General features: G+C 37.2%; 1 protein-coding gene across 1 annotated transcript; it reads left to right on the top strand.

Annotated features, from left to right (window-relative positions):
- Positions 1-8,502: 8,502 nt before the first annotated feature.
- LOC103849635 lies at positions 8,503-12,483 on the top strand. Its single transcript, XM_033288547.1, has one exon. The coding sequence runs from the start codon at positions 11,614-11,616 to the stop codon at positions 12,349-12,351; it is 738 nt and encodes a 245-aa protein (XP_033144438.1). The 5' UTR covers positions 8,503-11,613; the 3' UTR covers positions 12,352-12,483.
- The last annotated feature ends 8,435 nt before the right edge of the window (positions 12,484-20,918 follow it).

Genomic DNA, 20,918 nt, shown 5'->3' with positions numbered 1-20,918 from the left:
TTCGCCTTCGCGATAAACTTCTTCCTCACCCTCTCAGTGATCCCCAAGGCCCAATTATATTTTTGCTGTTGGAAAAAATAATTTATAATTAGTTTTTCAAAAAGAAATATATATAAATCATGAAAAAATTAAAAGATATATAATTAATTAATAGAAACTTACAGCGTAAATTTTGAACCACGTCTTTCTGACGTAGTGAGGCGTCTTACTCCAGTTCGAATGTGCCATGGAGAAGTAACCTTTCATCGTGTCGGTTACGTCCGATGCAAGACATCCGTCAATCCCAAACCTGGAAAATACAAATTTAAAATATAAAATATTTTTTAAAGTTATAAGAGAATTTAAAACGAAAAAAAAATATTGTAACATACCACAAAGTTCCGTCCGGTCGGTCGGGGTCGATGACTGGTAAGCCTTCTCTGCCTGGCAGACGGAGAATGTCCTCTACAGTGTACTGCGAATAAGGAGCACTCGAAGGCACCATCAAATCGGGATGAATCTCGGCGGCGGGCATCGGAGGTGCCATCGGAGGAGGCACAGGAGGAGGCATCGTCAGATGAGCCATCGGGGGAGGCACATGAGGAACCGATGGTGCACTAGAAGAAGGAGACCCAAAGACTCTCTGAGTGTACTGAGTCTCGGAGACAGTCTCCTGACCCGAAGAACCGGGCGCTGAAGAAGATGACGGGTCTAAACGACTACCCGGCTCACCGAACATCTCTCTGTAATGGGCAGTAAGTCTACCTTTTCGAACCTGAGAAAAAAGTTTAATTTTTTAAATTTTCGTCAACAGTATATTTTCCAACATTATCCACCTAATCAACACTAAATAACATAAGATCCGTAAACCTATCTAAATTCCCTATACTAACCACCTAATCTACCTAAACTAACCAAATTAGAGAGGAATTAGAGAGGCTTACCATTGCAACGAAACAGGGAGGAAGTGGAGAGGAAGTGGAGAAGAAGTAGAGAGGAAAGAAAGAGTGAGCGCTCGGGGGGTATGTATAAGATTACATACCGTCGCAAATTCCTCGTAATTTTACGACGAATTACATAGGCCCGTGTTTTTTTTTACGACGAAACAGCGAGAGATTACAAAGGCCCGCGTTTTATTGTACGAGGAAGTTACGAGGAATTACAATGGCCCGTGTCTTTTAGGTACGAGGACGTTACGACGATTTCGCTTACGTGGAATTACCGAGGAAAGCTTCCCTATAAATATACCTGTAACTCCCCTTCTCAACCCACACCCAAACTCCCAAATCACACCCTATCTCACATCATACTCCCAAATCCAATCCTATTCAAATTATAAAAATTTGAGAAAAAAAGGAAGAGAAGAAGATATTGGAATTTATGTTGGTGAGATTTAAGTAATATAATTGCTGGAAGTCTTGCCACATGTAAATCCAGTATAGTTTTTCTAGTTTTTACACTACGAGGTATTTACGACGATTTTCGTTACGAGGTGTTTACGACGATTCCGTCCTACGTGGAATTAAAGAGGGCAGCGTTCATCATTTACCTTACGTGGTATTTACGATGATTTATGTTACGAGGTGTTTACGACGATTCCGTCCTACGTGGAATTAAAGAGGGCCGCGTTCATCATTTATATTACGGGGTGTTTACGACGATTCTCTCCTACGTGGAATTAACGGGTTTCGCTTTCTTTAGTTTTTAATTTCGTCGTTATTTCCTCGTTATCCAAAGAGTCCTTTACGACGAATCTGTCAACATGGAATAAACGAGGACTGCGTCGTAAGTTTGACGACAACGTACGAGGAATTAACGAGTATTACGTTTAAATCCCTAAAATCCAAAACCCCAAACCCCATATTCCTTATCTTCTACTTCATATATTCCAAACCCTATCTTTATTTTCATTCCAAACCACAATTCCTTATCTTCTAATTCATATATTCCAAACCACAATTCCCACTTTTACTTATTCATAAAACAAACTCCCACATTTTCTTATTCACAAAACAAACTCCCACAATATTGCCTTATTCATAAAACAAACTCTCACATTACCTTATTCATAAAACAAACTACACAAAATCAAAAATACATCAATCGGATTCATCGACATTCTCGTCATCACTAGAAATGTCATCATTTTCATTAAACTCTTCTTCAACAGCTTCGTCTGTGGCATCATCGGTAAGATCTTCGTACTCGTGATTATGCGGATCAATGAGAAGGATGTCATCAATTTCTTGTTCAGGTTCCTCGACTTCATTTATCTGTTCTTCTTGCAATGGTGGTTCTTCTCCACTGATGATTCGTCCTCGAGGTGTAACTTTGATCACTGCTAACCAATTTATACCCGAATCTCTCATCCGAGGGTATGGAAGGAAGCTAACTTGGTCTGCTTGTGAAGCTAAGATGAAAGGCTCGAATTTGTTGTACCGTCGTCCACCGTTGACATCAACTACACCGAATTTGTTAGACCGAACACCTCTGTTGACGACGGGGTCGAACCATTCACATTGGAAGAGGACGCATTTCAGCTTCAGTATCCCTGGAAATTCGACTTCAATAATCTCCGTCAAGATCCCGTAGAAATTTGTTTCCCCTTTCACACATATTCCATAGTTACTGGTTGCCCGCTGTCTACCATACTCATATGTGTGAAAAGTATAGCCTCGCGTGAAATACATCTGTGATGTGGTGACCTTTACAAGTGGAGATTGAATTACTTCGTGTAACCACTTAGGATAATCTGTATCGTCGTCATAATCAACCTGCAAAAGTAAAGAGAATGTTTAAATACCGATCATGTACGAAAAAAGAGTTTGAGTTAATACCTGATTTCGCAACCACTTTATGAAGTGTTGATCTTTCCTTTTGTCTACGTCACTTGTGGATATACCAGGAAATGTTTCTTTGACTTGAGAAACAAATAGGCTGTAAAATCACATTTTATAGGAATGAATCTCTCCCAATTAATATAACTTATTATACTTAATTAGATGTGTTTCGAAGTGTCCATATATATGTTACCTTTCAAAATAACGCATCAACGGATCCTCGCAATTGAGTAGAATATAGGTGTGTGCACTATGAGCGTCTTGTTCACTCGACCACCAAACCTCTTTAGACTTCCCACCGAGTCGCCCAATCAGGCTAAAGATGTCTGGAACACCATCAACTGCATATGTTGGCGCAACACCACCATCATCATATCTTCTTGGAGCTCTTCTCCGGGTACGTACTTTTGACGCAAAGTAGTACTATGTGAAGTGATAAACTTCTTCTGTCAAACTTCCAGCAATTATAGAACCTTCAACTTTGGCGAGGTTCTTTGCTTTTCCCTTCAAATATTTCATGGCTCGCTCATACTGATACATCCAGCCGTAATGTACAGGTCCACGAAGCAATGCCTCATATGGAAGGTGGACAGCTAGATGCTCCATGACGTCAAAAGAACCGGGAGGAAATATCTTCTCCAGGTTGCACAATAAGATTGGAATGTTCTCCTGAAGCTGTTCCACAACTTCTTCTTTAAGAGTGCGTGTGCTCAGATCCCTGAAAAATGCTCCAATGCCTTTTATATTCCAAAAACAATTAAACACTTTGTTAGTCATATATTATTTTACAAATTAGACCGTTATAAAATTATTATCATATAATACACTACGTACCTGCAAGTGCTTCATGTACGTTTGTTGGAAGTAGCTCCGCAAATGCAAAGGGCAGTAGTCGTTGCATAAAGACATGACAATCATGACTCTTCATCCCGGAGAACTTTTGACCCTTTTCAACACATCTAGAGAGATTCGAAACATATCCATCGGGGAACTTCACTTCTGATGCCACCCAGTTGAACAACACCGACTTTTTTTCTGAAGACAATCTGAATATCGGAACGGGAACTTGTCCATTGCTTTTAATATGTAACTCGCTTCTTAAGCAAATATCCGGCAAGTCCAACCTCGATTTTATGTTGTCTTTTGTCTTCCCTGGGCATTCAATATTTTATTCATGATGTTCTCAAAGAAATTCTTCTCTATATGCATCACATCGAGGTTGTGGCGTAGAAGAAGATCCTTCCAATATGGCAACTCCCAAAATATACTCTTCTTGTGCCAGTTGTGATGAACACCGTAAGAATCAGGCATATTACGAGGGACATGCCAATTACCACCCCAACGAACTGTTTCATTAGCCCCATAGTAGTCGATTTGCGCTTCAATTTTTTCTCCAGTTAGATATGGAGGAGGAGTGTCTCTCACAACCCTTTTGTGCCTAAACAAATTCTTGTTTCTTCGGTAAGGATGGCCAATGGGAAGAAACCGACGGTGACAATCAAACCAACTTGTCTTCCTACCATTCTTCAGTTGAAACGCATCTGTCGTTCCATTACAATATGGACAAGTTAATCACCCATGTGTAGTCCATCGAGACAACATCCCATAGGCAGAAAAATCACTTATGGTCCACAAAAGCATCGCTCGCATCGTAAAATTCGTCTTCGTTGAACAGTCATACGTCCTCACCCCTGTTGACCACAAATCCTTCAACTCTTTTATCAGTGGTTGTAAGAAAACATCCAGGGACCTTTTTGGATGGTTCGGACCAGGTATTAATATGGTCAAGAATAGAAATTTCCGTTACATGCACATCTCCGGTGGCAGATTGTATGGTGTAAGAAAGACTGGCCACAATGAATATTGTCTCCCTGACATTCCAAACGGACTAAATCCATATGTGCATAGTCCGAGATACACATTGCGGCTATTGCTAGCGAAATCCGGATATACTTTGTTGAAATGTTTCCAGGCTCTTGCATCTGATGGATGAGTCATCTCACCATCCGTCTGAGTATGCTCGGCATGCCATCTCATCTTCTCAGCAGTCTGCTCTGATTGATACAATCTTTTCAATTTGTCTGTAATTGGTAGGTACCACATCCTTTGGTACGGTACCCTATTACGTCTCTGTCCTTGCGGCTTGAATCGTGGCTTCTTACAGAATCGACATTCTTCTAGCTTCTCATCATCTCCCCAATAGATCATGCAGTTGTCGATACAAACATCTATCATCTCCGAAGGCAACCCAAAACTATAAACCAGTTTCTGAATCTCATAATAAGAATCAGCAGACACATTGTCTTCCGCAAATACTCTTTAAACAAGTCAGCCCATTCGTTCATGCAACTTTCAGGTAGATTGTGATCAGTTTTAATATTCATCATTCTATCAGCCAACGACAATTTAGAGAGGCCTTCTCTACAACTACTGTAAAGTGGTTGATTCGCCGCGTTTAACATTTCGTAAAACTTTTTTGCATCTATATTAGGTTCTTCATCTTCATCATGAGCTACGAATGCATCAGCTACCATATCATGAACCCTATCATAATCTACCATCTCCTCCTGATGGTAACTATGTTCATTATGCAAATGATGATCAACCGGTTCTTCCTGAAAATTGCTATTACTACTACTAGCTTCATTTTTATCATAATTAAAACCTTCTCCATGTTGAAACCATATATAGTAATTTGGCGTGAAACCTCTATTTATTAAATGCTTCCAAACATTTTCACGGTTTGCCAGTTTCGAATTGTTGCATTTCCGAAAAGGACAAAACATCTTACCACTTTCTTGGGCGAGCGGTGTTGAATCTGCTTGATGCATAAATGTCTCCAGCCCCGCAAGGTATTCTTTCGTCACTCTCCCGTTAGCATCTCTATGCATATACATCCACTTCCGCAACTCGTAAATAGTTCCGGAGCCAGCCAATTTTTTTCTTTTACTTTTTTTGTTGTTGGTGTGTTTAAAATGATGTTCAAACATCTATATTTATAGGAAATTTCAAATCTGGTAGTTGTAATTTTTCTATGAATTTACGACGAAAATTAATTAGGTGCCAAAAAAAACGTGTAACACCTACAAAGTTGGTGGATTCAAAATTTCCTCGCTAAATCCACGTAAATAGTTTCCTCGTAAATAACACGCGAAGTTTACGTCCACTTTACGAGGAACGTACGTGAAAAATAATATCATCGTTATTTCCTCGTAAATGACACGTCACGTTACATCGACTTTACGATGAACGGTTTTTGTCGTTAGTTTACGAGGAAATAACGATGATACTGTTATTCACGTAAATTCCTCGTAAAGTTGACGTAAATTTACGAGGTTTGTTTTTTCTTGTTAATCTTCTTCGTTAAGTTTGAATTTTCTTGTAGTGATTCAAGATTTGCTACATTTTAATTTTTGTTTGTTTCATAATGCGTACTACAAGAAAACTAGTTGAACGGGAGGGGAATGTGATCACTGTCGGTGTGAACTTAAATGGGGAGGAATATGTTACTGTCGGCCGGTTCAATTATTAAGCCCTAACCCAGTAAGCAATATGTTGTTTAAAGTAGATAGATGTGGTAACATGTGTTTCTGGTCGTTAGATTCGTCTTATGTATACGATCTTAGATCTCTGACATAAACTTTTGTCTCTAACCTTCATTATTATAATTGTTTTCTTCACATTCTATTATAAAAAAAAATCAGATCCTCTGTAAGTTCCAAACTGGTGTAGTGGTGTGTCAGCTATACGGATTTCATGAATTATATTGTCACAGAACAAGAGTATCGCCTGCTTTTGCAGAGTTTTTTTTTGTCAAAATGTTTTTTATAGTAACTGAAAATGTTTTTTTTTCTAGTGCTAAGTATCATCTATAATTAAAGGTATGACTAGGTTTTCCCGCTAACACCCGCAAACGCAGCTTTTGCTGTTGGTAGCGTTGTTAGCGTTTTGAAACAATCACCCAAACCGCTCTAACCGCTTCAAACCGTTCTAAATCTCATAAATTCAAAAGTTGATTCCAGCTAGCGTTTGCGGTTGCGGGCGGCGGGAGGATACAAATTTTATTTTTTTTAAACAATATAAATACGAAATAAAAATAAAAATATTCAATAAAAATTTTAAATTGGAATTATAAAAATACTAAAATCTATTATATTTTAATTAATATTATATAATTCAAAATAAAAATATTTTCTATAATTTTTAAAAATTTAAAAATATAACCTTCTAAATATAACTTTTATATTTATTATGATTTTTGATATTTTTGATATTTTTATAATTATATAAAATCTAAATATTATAATTTATTATTTAACTATTGCTGCATTTGCTAGTTAACCAGTCATAAATATCCTACAAACGCACTAATTTCTAACCGCAGAACCAGTCATACAAATCTCTTAAAACCGTTAGAAACCACAACCACCCGTGTAATACCCCACCCTTCGGGACAAAATGGTCGAGATCGATAAAGTCAAAATTTAGAGTCAAGCTTTTGGGAATGAAAGTATGATGATGAATATTGAATTTTGATCATATAAAACTCGACATGATTCGAAGAAATTAGAAGATTGGTCGAGCATCTACTTGGAGGTCAAATCGCGGGCGATAAGGATCGATCGAGAAGTTTTGAAGTTCGAGGTGGTCGGAGAATTGATCGTGAGTGAACCATGACTCGAATAAGCTGCTGGACCATGGTTAGACAATGTGATAGATTGATCAGAAGAATGTTTTGGAAGCATCACGTTTTTGGAAGCACAGCGTTTTAGAAGCTCGACGTTTTAGAAGAATGACGTTTCTTCAGCACAAAGTTTCCCCCAAAACTTCGTATCAGTAAAATATTATGTTGGAAACATAATATGTCGGAAGCAAGATGAGAATTAAGCAGAACGGGAAGCAAGCACGACGGGATCGAAGCGCAACGGGAAAACCCGAAATGGGATGAAAACCATAATTTCGGTATTATGAAATTTCTCGGGGAAGTCGAAGACTCGGGAAATATTTTTCGTCAAGGTTAGAATTCAGATTGAAGTTTATTAAAAAATATTCAGCTCAACAGAACGAGAGCGGAAAAATATTCGGGGTTAATCGCGGATCAGAAATTTGCCGGAATGATTGAAATCAGATAAATAAACCGAGAAGCTCGAGGTGGCTTCATCTATGGGATAAGAACGTGGTGGAAACCATCCAACAAGCTGAGTGTCTACAGAAGCTCGAGGTGTTGCCGTGCATTGAAGAAACACATCCAGCTTGACATGTAGAAGCACGAGATGTCGCGATGCATGCAACCGAAAAATGCTGATCGACATGTAGGGAGTCGTGTGTAGTGTCACATGACTCCAGCCATGAAGCAAGCCATCTGGACGTGGATGTGTTTTATTAAATGTGACTGAGACATGCATGAGGGCATGTGTATGCCCGTGTGTCGCCGCACATGCAACCGGAAGCATGCGGGCTGACACACAGTCGCCGGTGTGGCTCGATATTACTGGTCGGTAGTTTCTATAAATACCCAGCCACCCCCTTCAGTTTCAGACATTCATTACACACCAAAGCCACTTCAAAAACATGGTTAGAGAGAGAGAGAGAGAGAGAGAGAGAGAGAGAGAGAGAGAGAGAGAGAGAGAGAGAGAGAGAGAGAGAGAGAGAGAGAGAGAGAGAGAGAAAGTGGCCGACTTAGAGTGTAATCGATTTTGAAGACTGATACACCACCGAGAAGCCAAGTTTTGTCCAATTGATGATTCTCTATGATTGTGACATGGAAGCTCTGTCCAGATCAGTCCGTCCAAGGCAGTCAGTTTCCTCTATAGTCAAGCGGAAGTGCTGTCCGGAGTTAGTTCAGGTCCACAGGTTGAGATCAGTCGAAGTTCTGCTCGATACTCCGCCGGGAAGTCCGAAGAACTGTCCAGAAGCTAAAGGAGGTTCTGTCAGAGTCTAGATCAGTCTGTCAAAATCTGTCTGTTTCTATATGGTGAAGCCGAGGTTCTGTCCAAGTCGAGACCAGTCCAGCCCAGTCCAGTCAATTCGTCCCTTGGGTTTGGCCATGTCCTCTCCAATCAACCAGCTGCTTCTCGCCTAGAACACTGTGAGTTGGCTTGTTTGAATCCACTTGGAATTTAGGGTAGTTTTGTGAGTTGGTTTTGTTTGAGTTCCACTTGGAGCTTAGGATATATCGAGTCGCATATAAAGTAGAATTCTCACGCTGTTGCATGGTAGAGTCCTTTGGGTTATTTTATTTATGGAACCGGACTCAGTTTAGCACGGGCTAAGCTGAGATGAAAGGAATTAAGACTGAGTTAATAACCTGACTAGGACTAGGGCTAGGTTGCATCATGTTTTCTATTCTTGCATGTTGATATAGTTGAGTGCAGGTTCCCGTTATCTTTAAAGATAGTTTCTCAGCGGGAGGCTGAACTATCTGGGTAACAGTTTGATTGAGTTGTTTAGTATTGATATTGTTGCTTAGTTTTTTAGTTGTTGGTGATAGTGGTCTTAGGCCATATAGGCCGGATTACTGGTACTATTGTTTACTTTTGTAGAGTCGAGTGTCTAGTTAGGATCTGGAACTTTATCTTTAGGTTAGGTACTAGATTGAGTTTGTGTTGTGTGAGTGCGCCGACAGTAGGTGTGTAACCCACTCATACTAGGCTTGTCTAGGGGTTGATTAGTGTTTCCTCGCCCTTGTATTCAGCGGGTTCAAAGAAACCCTTTATTCTTTGGATCGGGAAGACTCAAATAGACGGGGTCATGGCCTATGGCTGAGTATTACACGATGGTGTAATGTGGCAGTGATCCGAAGGACTGTGGGCTGTCGCGCGGTGACCCGATGGACAGTGGGCCCCGGTCGGTTGAAAGTTCCTTCTTCTGGTCTTTGTGGTAGGAAGATAGGATATTGCCGATAGAGAGGAGGAACATGAAGTCACCAGGGCCTAGGTTAGAGTGTTGTGTTAGAGTCTCGTAAGGGTTATGGAACCCACGAGTTAGCGTAGCACCGATATACGGTGTTACGAGTTAGATCGAGTCATAGTTACTCATAGTTATTATTGTGGTTGTGGTTGATTTATTTGCTTGCAGGTTCTGACATTAAGTCCTAAGTCTGGCTTAGGTACCAGATTAGGCTTTTGGTGTATTTCGTTTGTGTAGACCTGACGTTGGCTTGTATGTGTTTGAGGGATTGCTTGTGAAGGGTGGTGGATATTATAAGCTATGCGGTATCATTGGTTGGCCGATCATGTTCTTGTCTTATTATTGTTGGTCGACCGGTTAATGATACTTGTATAGTTTAAGTGTCTAACACTGCATGAGTACTGAACTCATGTGTATATATGGTTAACTAGGGATTGGTTGTTGACTTGTTTTAAATGCATATTCTCATTACTTGAAGCTAGATCATGGTAGGAGGCCAAGTCTACCTTAGCCTTAGCTTTTGATTGCATGATAGGGCTAGATTGATTGTTATTTTGGGTTGTCTGGGTTAGAGTCTAGGTTGCGGGTAGAGGCCGCCAGCTCACTGAGTAACATTATGTTATTCATCCAACTCCGTTGTCCTTTTTGCTGGTTGCTTTAGGTAAGGATGATCAGATCGCTTGCAGCTGGACGTTAGGACTGCCGGTGTAGATTTTCATGCCTTTTGTAAACGGTATTGTGAATTGTGTTATGTTGACTCGATTTGGCATTAGACCGGGCTCAGTCTTGAATTATTCAATGTATGAATATTTCCTAAATCAATAAAAGTAATTGTTTTATATGCGCTTCATGAGTACTCTGATATTTGACTAGTCCGGTATAACACAACGTTAGGTCCTGGTACGGGTTGAAAAGCCTTAGGCCTCGATCTAACGGAAAACACTAACTCTAGGTACGGGTTGCAAAGCCTTGTGCCTTGACGCAGCGGGACGAATTAGTGAATGAACTTGTCTAAGTCGTGAAGTAAATTTTGCGATTCTGACCGGATCGTTCCTAACTCGTCACGTAGCGCTTCCAGACCATGGTGTTGGATTGGACGGTTAGTCATGTTCTTGTTTGATTGTTGGCTGGCCGGTTGGCTCATTCATCTCTAATCCTGGGTGTTGGAAGATTGATCGGTCATGTTCCTGTTTGATTATTGACCGGTTGGTCGACCATATGTCTAGGACGGTTCGGGAGTGTTACAACCCGCATGCGCAAACTTTCGCAACTGCAGCCGCAGCTGTTGCGTTTAAACTAGTCATACCCTAAAATAATTGTTGTGCAGAAGCTAAAAATGTTGACAAAAAAAAATATAAGTTTCAAAAAGAAAATGTAAAGTTTCGTGATATTATATAAGAGAGATGAATTATCTTTATGGTAGTATAGATCTGAAACCATGTTATGCATGTGACTAGAAAAATATATAGATAGTATAATTTTAGATCTTTACACATTTCTTTAGCTTCTTCTAAACTATTTTGAGAAGTTTTTTCAACTAAGCAAATTCATTGTGTAAAGAGATTTTTCTTACCTGGACTAAAATTTAACATACCTTTTTATCAACGTAAATATATCAAGATTCAAGAAATTGAAATTTGCATGGGTATTATTCATCAATCATCATTACTATTGAATTATTATTATAAATTAAAGCTACTTTGGGGTAGTTGGTAGTATTATTTTACACTCATATCAATTTATCAACTGTCCCAAGATATCACAATAAATACTCTTCGAAGTCTCTCACTTCACAATCATCTTCTCTCTTGCTGTCACCCAAAAGAGTAGTACTACTCTCTTTCTCCGATCAAACAACATCGTCTTCTCTCTCCCTTTCTCTCACATGGGTTGCTGCGTTAGCTCCGGCACCGCTAATCGGACCAACGAGAACGTGTCTGACAAGAACACAAACATTGTCGAAGAAGAAACGGTCGTCAAAGAAGTCTTGTCCGAGACAACATTTCACAGTAGTTCCTTTAATGTCCAAAACTCAGCCATGGATGATCCGATGAACAGGAAGATCCTGGAGACAGAGGAGGAAAAGTTCGAAGCTGATCCTGGCTTGTGTATGAACCGACCCGTTTCGATTGACCCTGAAGAAGGATCAGAGGTTTCGGAGATATGTAGCTTGAGCTTGAGCGAGAGTGTTTCTTCAATGACTGTGATGAATGGTTACGGTGAGGAAGAAGTGAAGCAGAGGAAATCTCAGAGATCTCCGACAAAAACTCGGACCCGGGTCACGAGTAATAATTATCCGACCCGAAGAACTGATCAATCTCCTCGAAAGAGAATCAACGGAGTTTGTAATACTGGAGCGAGAGTCGGGTCGGGTATGAGAGACCCGCGTGAGAGATCCGGAAGAAGGTCGAGATCGCCCGCTACAAATAGATCCGTGATGGATTCGAGTCAGACTTGGGTGGGTGGGGCAAGGACTCGGAAGAATAGTCCGTCTCCGGGTCGGCTTAGGGTAGATCCGAATAAAAACACGTCGGATCAGCAACAACATCAAAACTACGGTTATACCCCTGAAGAGTTGTTAGAGAACCCACTTGTTTCATTAGAATGTTTCATATTTCTCTGACGAAAATAATATTCCGAGAAAGACGTTTTTCTTTTATTTTAAAACAAAATTGTTGACGCCGGTTGTAACATGTAACTAGATCTCGATCCTTTGTTTTTATTTATTTTTATATAAATATTTTGTTTTCAATTCTAAATTGGTATATATTATAATATATAGAGAAAAAGACCAAAATAGCATTAAATCAAGTTTTCGTTCCTAAACTAGCATTCAAGGCCAAAAGTCACAAAAATAGCACTCAAAGGATGGGGTTTAGGGTTTATAATTTAGGGTTTAGGGTTTAAAATTTAGGTTTTAGGGTTTAGAGTTGAGAAGTGAGGTTTTGGAGATAAGATTTCAAATTTTGAAAAATAAAAAAATTTAAATTTTTCAAAAGATAAAATGCTATTTTGGTCATTTTAGTTTTTGAGTGCTATTTTGTGATATAAACTTAGAAAGGTGCTATTTTGGAGATTTGCCCTAATATATATGTGTCTATTAATTTTTAAAACATAATAAGTTTACGGTATATTTTTTTTATTAAATAGATTGTTTCAAACTTTCACATGTATTTGTATCTTATTCTATATATATATATTTTTTCAGATTATTATTTCATAATTAAAATCGTAACTATATATATATAGATTAGTAATATATTGTTTTATTATCATATTCAAATATATTGTAACATTTCATAAATTTAGAAAGTTTTAATAAAAAATTAAAAATTTCGCTTCATAGAGTTATATTATCAAGTAAATAATTAATCATTTAGTTTTTGTTTAATTTTTAAAATAAACTATATAGTTTAAAATTTGTTTTCATTAGTTTAAGAGAGTAAAGATTAATCATTGTTAGATAATATGATTTTTTTTATTTAAAAAAATCTTTATAATTTTAAAAGTTAACATCGACAAATATTTAAATATTTAACATATAGAGGTATAGTATTACAACATATCTACTTAATTTATACTATCTATAAATCTAATGGATCATCTATTATTTAAATCCAATTGTTGATAGCCCAATAAAAAATTCTGGTAGACCTAAAATTTAAATGATAAAATTAGAGATTAAATGTAACATGACTTTCTAGGAATAAGTCCATTAGGTCCATTTTTTATAAAATCACACATGAATCAAGGTTGTCACTTCTGTTTTAATATATAAGATGCCAGTTACTTTACCTTTGTATTTCCTTTTTTTCATAATAGAATTTATCATTAAAATTGAAATGAATAATTTTACAAATAAATTACCCAAAAATAGTTTCTGTAATTCATCTATCTATCCTATTAAAAGTGAAGTACAAATGGGAATTCACCCTCACTTCTTCTCATTATTTACAACAGACTGCCACTGGTTTTAATTAAAGAGTTTTTACTTATTTATCCATCTACCATCTCTAGCGATCGGGCCAAACCTCATTAACCAAGCCCATTTCATTTTTTTCTACTTTTTAATGGGCTACGTTTTGTGCAAAGTGAATTAATCTATAGCTGGGCCTAATTACCTTACATCTAACCATCTTTAACCAGCTATAATCTCTAACCATAAAATTTGACTCATAATCATATTTCACATAAGCACAAACTTATAACAACTTTTTGTAAAGATATTTTTAAAAGGACATTGTAGCAAGTAGTTAACAAAAATATTCCTATACCGGACTTTGTTTATTGCATAATATATTCCAATGAAAACCAGTTGGTTTGGCAAATCCTCCTATACATTAAAAGAGAAGTCACTTTAGTGATTCCTGCTGACATGGCATTAATATAGAGCTTCTCAGAAAAATTGTTATAATTCTATTGGTCAATTTTTTTGAATTTTATTTTTCATTTATTTTAATCAATCGCTTATGTAGACAAGTCCAAAACTTTTGTCGATTTAGTTTAGCCTTGGCAAGATTTAGAACTAAGAAAAATATTAAAAACTTTTCTTATTATTCAAACAGTAAACTTGCGCATGTTGATATCATATTAATTACATTTGCTTAGGAAATATTTTAATATTTCTAATTAGTAGGGGTGGGCGTTCGGATACCCGTTCAGGTTCGGATCGGGTATTTTGGATTTTCGAGTATTTCGGTATAGAGGTGTAGAACCCGTTCGGGTATTTCTGTACTTCGAGTCGGGTTCGGGTATTTTTAGTTCGGATTCGGTTATTTTAGATCGGGTTCGGATATTTAGATTTTGAAAGAAAATAATTAAAATTTTCATTTCTCAAGTTTCTTATATTTAAAAATATAACTTTCAGTTAACTAATTTTTTATTTTTAATAGATTTAATGGTTAATAGATTTGGACATAAAAATTTAAAACTAAAAAGGCATTAATTTAGCTATTTTAAAAAAAAATTTGGATGTAACTTTTTTGTTAATTTTTTAAATAAAAAACTTGACATGAATTTTCGGATCGGGTTCGGGTGCCACTTCGGATATCGGGTAAAGTGCCCACCCCTACTAATTAGGTTGTTTGTTTTTAATAACTTACCTTTCTAATATGGGTTACTTGCACAAGTTGAAATCATTAAATATACAAATAACTTATTGACAAAATTTGTTTTTAATAACTTATCTTTCAAATATGCATTACTTGCGCAAGTTGAAATCATTTAATATGCAAATCACTTATTCACAATATGGATTACTTGCGCAAGTTGAAATCATTAAATATTATCGATTTAGTTTACCCTTGGGCAAGATTTAGAATTAAGACAAATATTAAAAACTTTCCTTATTATTCAAGCGGTAAACTTGCGCATGTTGATATCATATTTATTACATTGCTTACAAAATATTTTAATGTTTCTAATTAAGTTGTTTGTTTTTAATAACTTACATTTCTAATATGGATTACTTGCCCAAGTTAAAATCATATCATATGCAAATCATTTTTTGACAATACACATTTAATATCTTTCTTTAAACGATTTTATTATTTATTGTGCAAAATATTGTGCGTCATTAATATGAAAAATAAATCGACTGTATATATATAGGAGACACCCAAGGTCTTAAAATACAAACATTCTCTTTTCATTCTTTAAAGTATTATTCACAAATCTCTCCTCTCATACTATTAAGGTATTACGACGATGCTGCTTGTGTGCTAAGAAAAATGTGTTTAGACGCAAAGGCTCCTCATCTTTCATCGACTCTGCCACCCACTTTGCCTTGGAAGTTCAATAAACATGTACAGCCTAATAAAGGACTAACCCGCCAAGGCAATGGGAACACATAAGAACTACGTTGTGTCATTGCTGTTATTCGACAGTATGTTTTCTTAGCATATAAATCACACCTTTATCTCCTCTATACTTCTATCTGTTAAAATTTTGTTATTACATGACAGTGGCGATCGAACTCCAAAACAGAAGGTGAAACTAAATGTTACAGAGGAGAATTTGTTAAACCTGATGCTGAAGTACAATGGTGGAAAGCCAAGAGCTGAGGTGCGAGAGGCTCCAGCTTTTCTGTCATCCATCTTTTATCAGAGCCTTGATTCATTTTATATATATATATATTTTTTTTTGTAGACAAAACTAAAAAGTGCAGTCTAGTTGCAAGACCTATTAGATGCAACAAGAATGTTAGTTCCCCGTCCAAGGTAGAACCATGAACTCAACTCTTTGTGTCTTGTCTCCAAAAAGCATGTCTGATCTATCCTTTCCATGTGTTGAATACTGGTAACGACAATATGGTCTTCCTTTTTTTTATATGTAGACCAGGTCGTGAGAGTGATAGTGATCCAGAAGACCTTGAACATGCTGAGAAGCTTCGCCAAGTTAAAGCAGTTATTGAAGAGGTTCTTTAGTACTTTCTCTTTTTTTTGTTGAATATAGTCCGGAGAAAGTGTTACATAGTATCATTTTGTAATACTATCTTATATCATTTTTTTTGTTGAATATACTATCTTATAAGTAAGCTAGCTTTATGCATTTTTCATTTAATTCATGAGGTCATTTTCAAAGCAGTCAAATAACCTAGAAAATTAATAATCGAACCAGCTACCTTTTTTTATTAGACCGGATATTAGTTCCACCAATAATCGTGGTCAACTTACCAACATGGTGCATATATGTCAAATTGAAAAATTTACGTTTAAGTAACCCAACCTGTAAGGAATTTAGATTTTTTTTTTGTGAATCTCGTGGACTGATTTATCGCAGATTGGGGTTCATAGGTGAAATTTAAAGAAATTGTTATAATTTGATTGGTCGATTGTTTTTAATTTTTATTTATTTAATTTAGATCTAAAAATTTAAGATAAGTCTAAAATCATCTAACGTCACTTGCCATATAATCTAACGAATATTACAAATAACAATTTATGGAAACTAATTCTCGAAATTATAGAAAGATTAATAATGTTTTATTTATTACTTTTAATATTTATAAACTATAAAATACAATGAACAAAATTTTATATAAGATAATTATAATAGTTTTATACTCTACTTGATGAATTGTGTTCGAATGTAATTATATAATAACTATTTTAAAAATTACAAAATCCAAAAATGTTTATTAATATTATTTTTAAATTATTTATCGTTGTTTGAAGAATAAATTTATCATAATTTTAAAATAATTTATAAAATGCTTACAAAATGCAAGGCAAAGTTGCACTTTCAAGAGTTAAGTCGAGATTTGGATTAAAAATCCTAATAACTGGTAAAGAAGGGAAGCCGGAGACAAAAATATTGAATGTTGTCTACAAACAAGTTTTTCAGAATATTTCGTAGTCACGGTACAAAATTTTAATCTACTTTTTTTTCTTCAAATACAAATTTTAAAATAAATAAACTGTTACAATTATTTATTTTTTGTATTTGCTAGATGGGTTGTGATGAGTTAGGAGACCGATGACGGTATGTCAATTTAATATTATTTTATGTTCAATAAAATTTAGAAATTTATAAATCTATCAAATAATGTTAACCCGTCAAATTGCTTACAAAATTTATTTAATTTTTTGCAAGTTTCTAATTGAATTTGCTTTATTTATCGAGAAATTTAGTTCATATATTATTTATGGATAATATTTTGATTTTTATTATATTTTCTTTTAATATGTCTACATAAATGTTTGTTTATTATTTATGGAAAAATAATATTATTCACCTAAAATAAAGAATTACGAAACATATACAATACAATTCTAATTAATGATAATATAAAATCTGTTACTTCTAAAACTATACACTATTTATTCCATTTTTTGAATGAAAGTATCTTCGTAAACACACAAAATATTTTGTGACGTTGCAATTATACATACACACAATATCTCCATCTTTATACTGACGTTACTGTGTTCCCTCCCGTGAGGTACGGGCCGAGAGAGAACACAGGGTGCGGGCCGGTCATTTTCTTATGCCCGCACAGGATGCGGGCCGGTCACCTAGTTCACATTAGAGTAGAAAGCATTTGGTTTTCTTATTTATTAAATCATTACATTATAGAACAAAATTACTCGAGAAAAAATAAATTTTCAAAAATAAGATCAAGATTTTTGAATATCTTCCTTCCACATGTCATTTAACAATATACCCGATAATATCAATTCAAAATCTTAACAAATCAACTAACTATCCTTTAAATCTTAAAATATCTTAAATGCTTAACATAACAATCCTCTACATTAGGACCTATACTCGAATGACGATGCCACCTCGGAGGAAATAGCAGCTGCCCTGAAGGAATTATCTACTGCTCTTAAGGCAGAAAAGATGTTCTGGAGACAGAAAAGTAGGGTTCTCTGGTTAAGGGAAGGTGATAGGAACTCAAAATACTTCCATGCGTTGGTAAAGCAGAGAAGAGAAAAGAATAGGATAACACAACTTCTGGATGAAAATGGGAATGTCGTGGAAGATGAGGAAGGATTAGTAGCCATTGCTACTAGTTATTTCCGACAAATATTTGAATCATCCAACCCTGAGGATATAGCGGAAGAGTTATCTGAGATCTCACCTACGATTACTGGAGCAATAAACGAGGGCTTGACTGCCCCAGTGACAGAGTGGGAGGTCAAATTAGCATTGTTTGCTATGCACCTAGAGAAAGCTCCAGGACCGGATGGAATGACAGCTCTTTTCTATCAGAAGTTTTGGGATATTGTAAAAGATGATTTAACTCTTATGGTTAATCAGTTTCTTTTTGAGGGGACTATGGCCCAGGGTCTGAATGACACGAACATCTGTTTGATTCCTAAAACAACGAAGCCGAATGAGATGACAAAGTTCAGACCTATTAGTCTATGTAATGTCAGCTATAAGATAATATCTAAGGTCTTATGCCAAAGATTGCGGAAGGTTCTTCCACAGCGGATATCAGAGACCCAGTCAGCCTTCGTTGCTGGTAGACAGATCACAGATAACATCATGATAGCTCAGGAGATGTTTCACGCTCTGAGAAATAAACCGGGAGGAAGGGTTAAACGAATGGCCATAAAAACTGATAGGATGGAGTGGTCATTCATTGAGGCAGTCATGAGAAAGATGGGTTTTTCAGAATTGTGGATCGAATGGATTATGCGATGTATTACTTCGGTCACGTATAAAGTCCTCATGAATGGAGATCCGAGGGGAAACATTGTCCCTGGACGAGGTTTACGACAAGGAGATCCTTTGTCTCCTTTCATATTTATTCTATGCACGGAAGCGCTCGTTAGCCTTCTTAATCAAGCAGAGAATCAAGGGAAGATAACGGGGATGCGAGCCGCTCGTGCTTGCCCCTCGGTATCTCACCTTCTCTTTGCTGATGATAGCCTTTTCTTTTGTAAGGCGGAGCCCCGTGAATGTGAAGAAGTTATGAAAGTAGTAAGGAAATATGAGAAAGCATCAGGTCAACGTATTAATTTTGACAAATCCTCATTACTCTTTGGTAAAAGGGTTCCAGCGAACGTTAGGCAACAGATCAAGGATACCCTGGGTATACAAAATGAAGGTGGGATGGGCTCATACTTAGGAATCCCAGAGGACATCAGTGGATCAAAGTGCAAACTTTTTGCTTTCTTAAAGGATAAGCTCCTACACAGAGTGAATGGCTGGACGGGTAGATGGTTATCGAAGGGAGGGAAGGAGGTTTTGATTAAATCAATATTGCTAGCCCTTCCGACCTATGTCATGTCCAGCTTTCTTCTTCCCTTGGAGATATGTGAGAACCTAGCAAGTGCCATTGCACAGTTCTGGTGGAGTTCGAATCCTCCGAAAAGAGGAATACATTGAGCAAAATGGGGGAAGATGTGTGCACCTAGAGAAGAGGGAGGAATTGGGTTCCGTATGATCCATGAATTTAATTTAGCTCTTCTAGCTAAACAGCTATGGCGCCTGGTTCAATTTCCGGATTCACTTGTAGCAAGAGTTCTACGGGGAAGATATTATCGTTTGAGTTCGCCGTTGCGAACGGGCGCAGTGGATAACCCATCGTATGTATGGAAAAGTATAGCTGCTGCGAGGAAGCTGTTACTTTTCGGCATCAGAAGCAAAGTGCATTCAGGGTACGAGGTTAATGTGTGGGAGGATCATTGGATTCCTTCGACGCCAGCTAGGGCCGGGGCTCCAGCAGTAAACCCAAAGATGATCGTAAGTAGCCTTATCAATCCTGCTACAAAGGAATGAGATGTTCGAATACTGGAACAATATGTTGATGAAGAGGATATCCCGATGATTCTGAGTTTGGCCATAAGCCCTACTCATCGACGGGACACATTTTGCTGGAGTTACACGAAGAACGGACAATATACTGTTAAGTCGGGATATTGGGTTGCTACAAACCTGATGAGAGATGAGGAGGACTTAGAAATTCTACAACCCAGCATTACAAAACTTCAAGCCTTTGCTTGGAAGATGAATGCACCACAAAAGATATGCCATCTTATATGGCAATTAATATCCGGACAGGTGGCTGTAACAAGGAATCTGGTACGCCGTAATATGCGCTGCGACAATTACTGCCCAAGATGTGGAGCACCAGAAGAGACCGTTACTCATGCTATCTTTGAGTGCCCTCCGGCCTTACAAGCATGGGAACTATCATCAACCCCGACGAGTGCTGAAATCTTTCCGATACCAAGTATTTATGCTAATATGGATTATCTTTTTTGGAGAAAGAATAGTATTTTGGAACCCGAGTATGATAGAGATCCTTATCCTTGGATAATTTGGTATATCTGGAAAGCTAGGAATGATAAACTGTTTAGAGGTATAGACAGAGATCCATTGGAGCTAGTTAGGTATGCAGAGGGAGAGTGTCAAGCGTGGTATAATGCAAGAGAAAATGTACCGAATCTGCCAAATGCACAGAATAATGAAGAAACTCAAGTCTTAAGCTTGAGTAATATTTGTATGGTGGATGGTTCATGGACCTCCACAGCGCAGTTTAGTGGAATGGGATGGGTTTGGAAAGATACTTTGGGAAAGATACAGCTCATGGGGTCAAGGAATCTGCGGAGGAGGGAGACATCACTACATTCGGAGCTGGAGGCGCTAAAGTGGGCCATGGAGAGTATGCTACAACACTCGACCTGTCAGAGGTTTGGGACGGACTGTAAGGACCTGATTGCAATGATAGAGCAG

This window comes from Brassica rapa, chromosome A03, assembly GCF_000309985.2.
Source record: "Brassica rapa cultivar Chiifu-401-42 chromosome A03, CAAS_Brap_v3.01, whole genome shotgun sequence".
Classification (NCBI taxonomy): domain Eukaryota; kingdom Viridiplantae; phylum Streptophyta; class Magnoliopsida; order Brassicales; family Brassicaceae; genus Brassica; species Brassica rapa.
The sequence above is the reverse complement of the archived record's forward strand: the minus strand, read 5'-3'. Positions and strand labels throughout refer to the sequence as shown.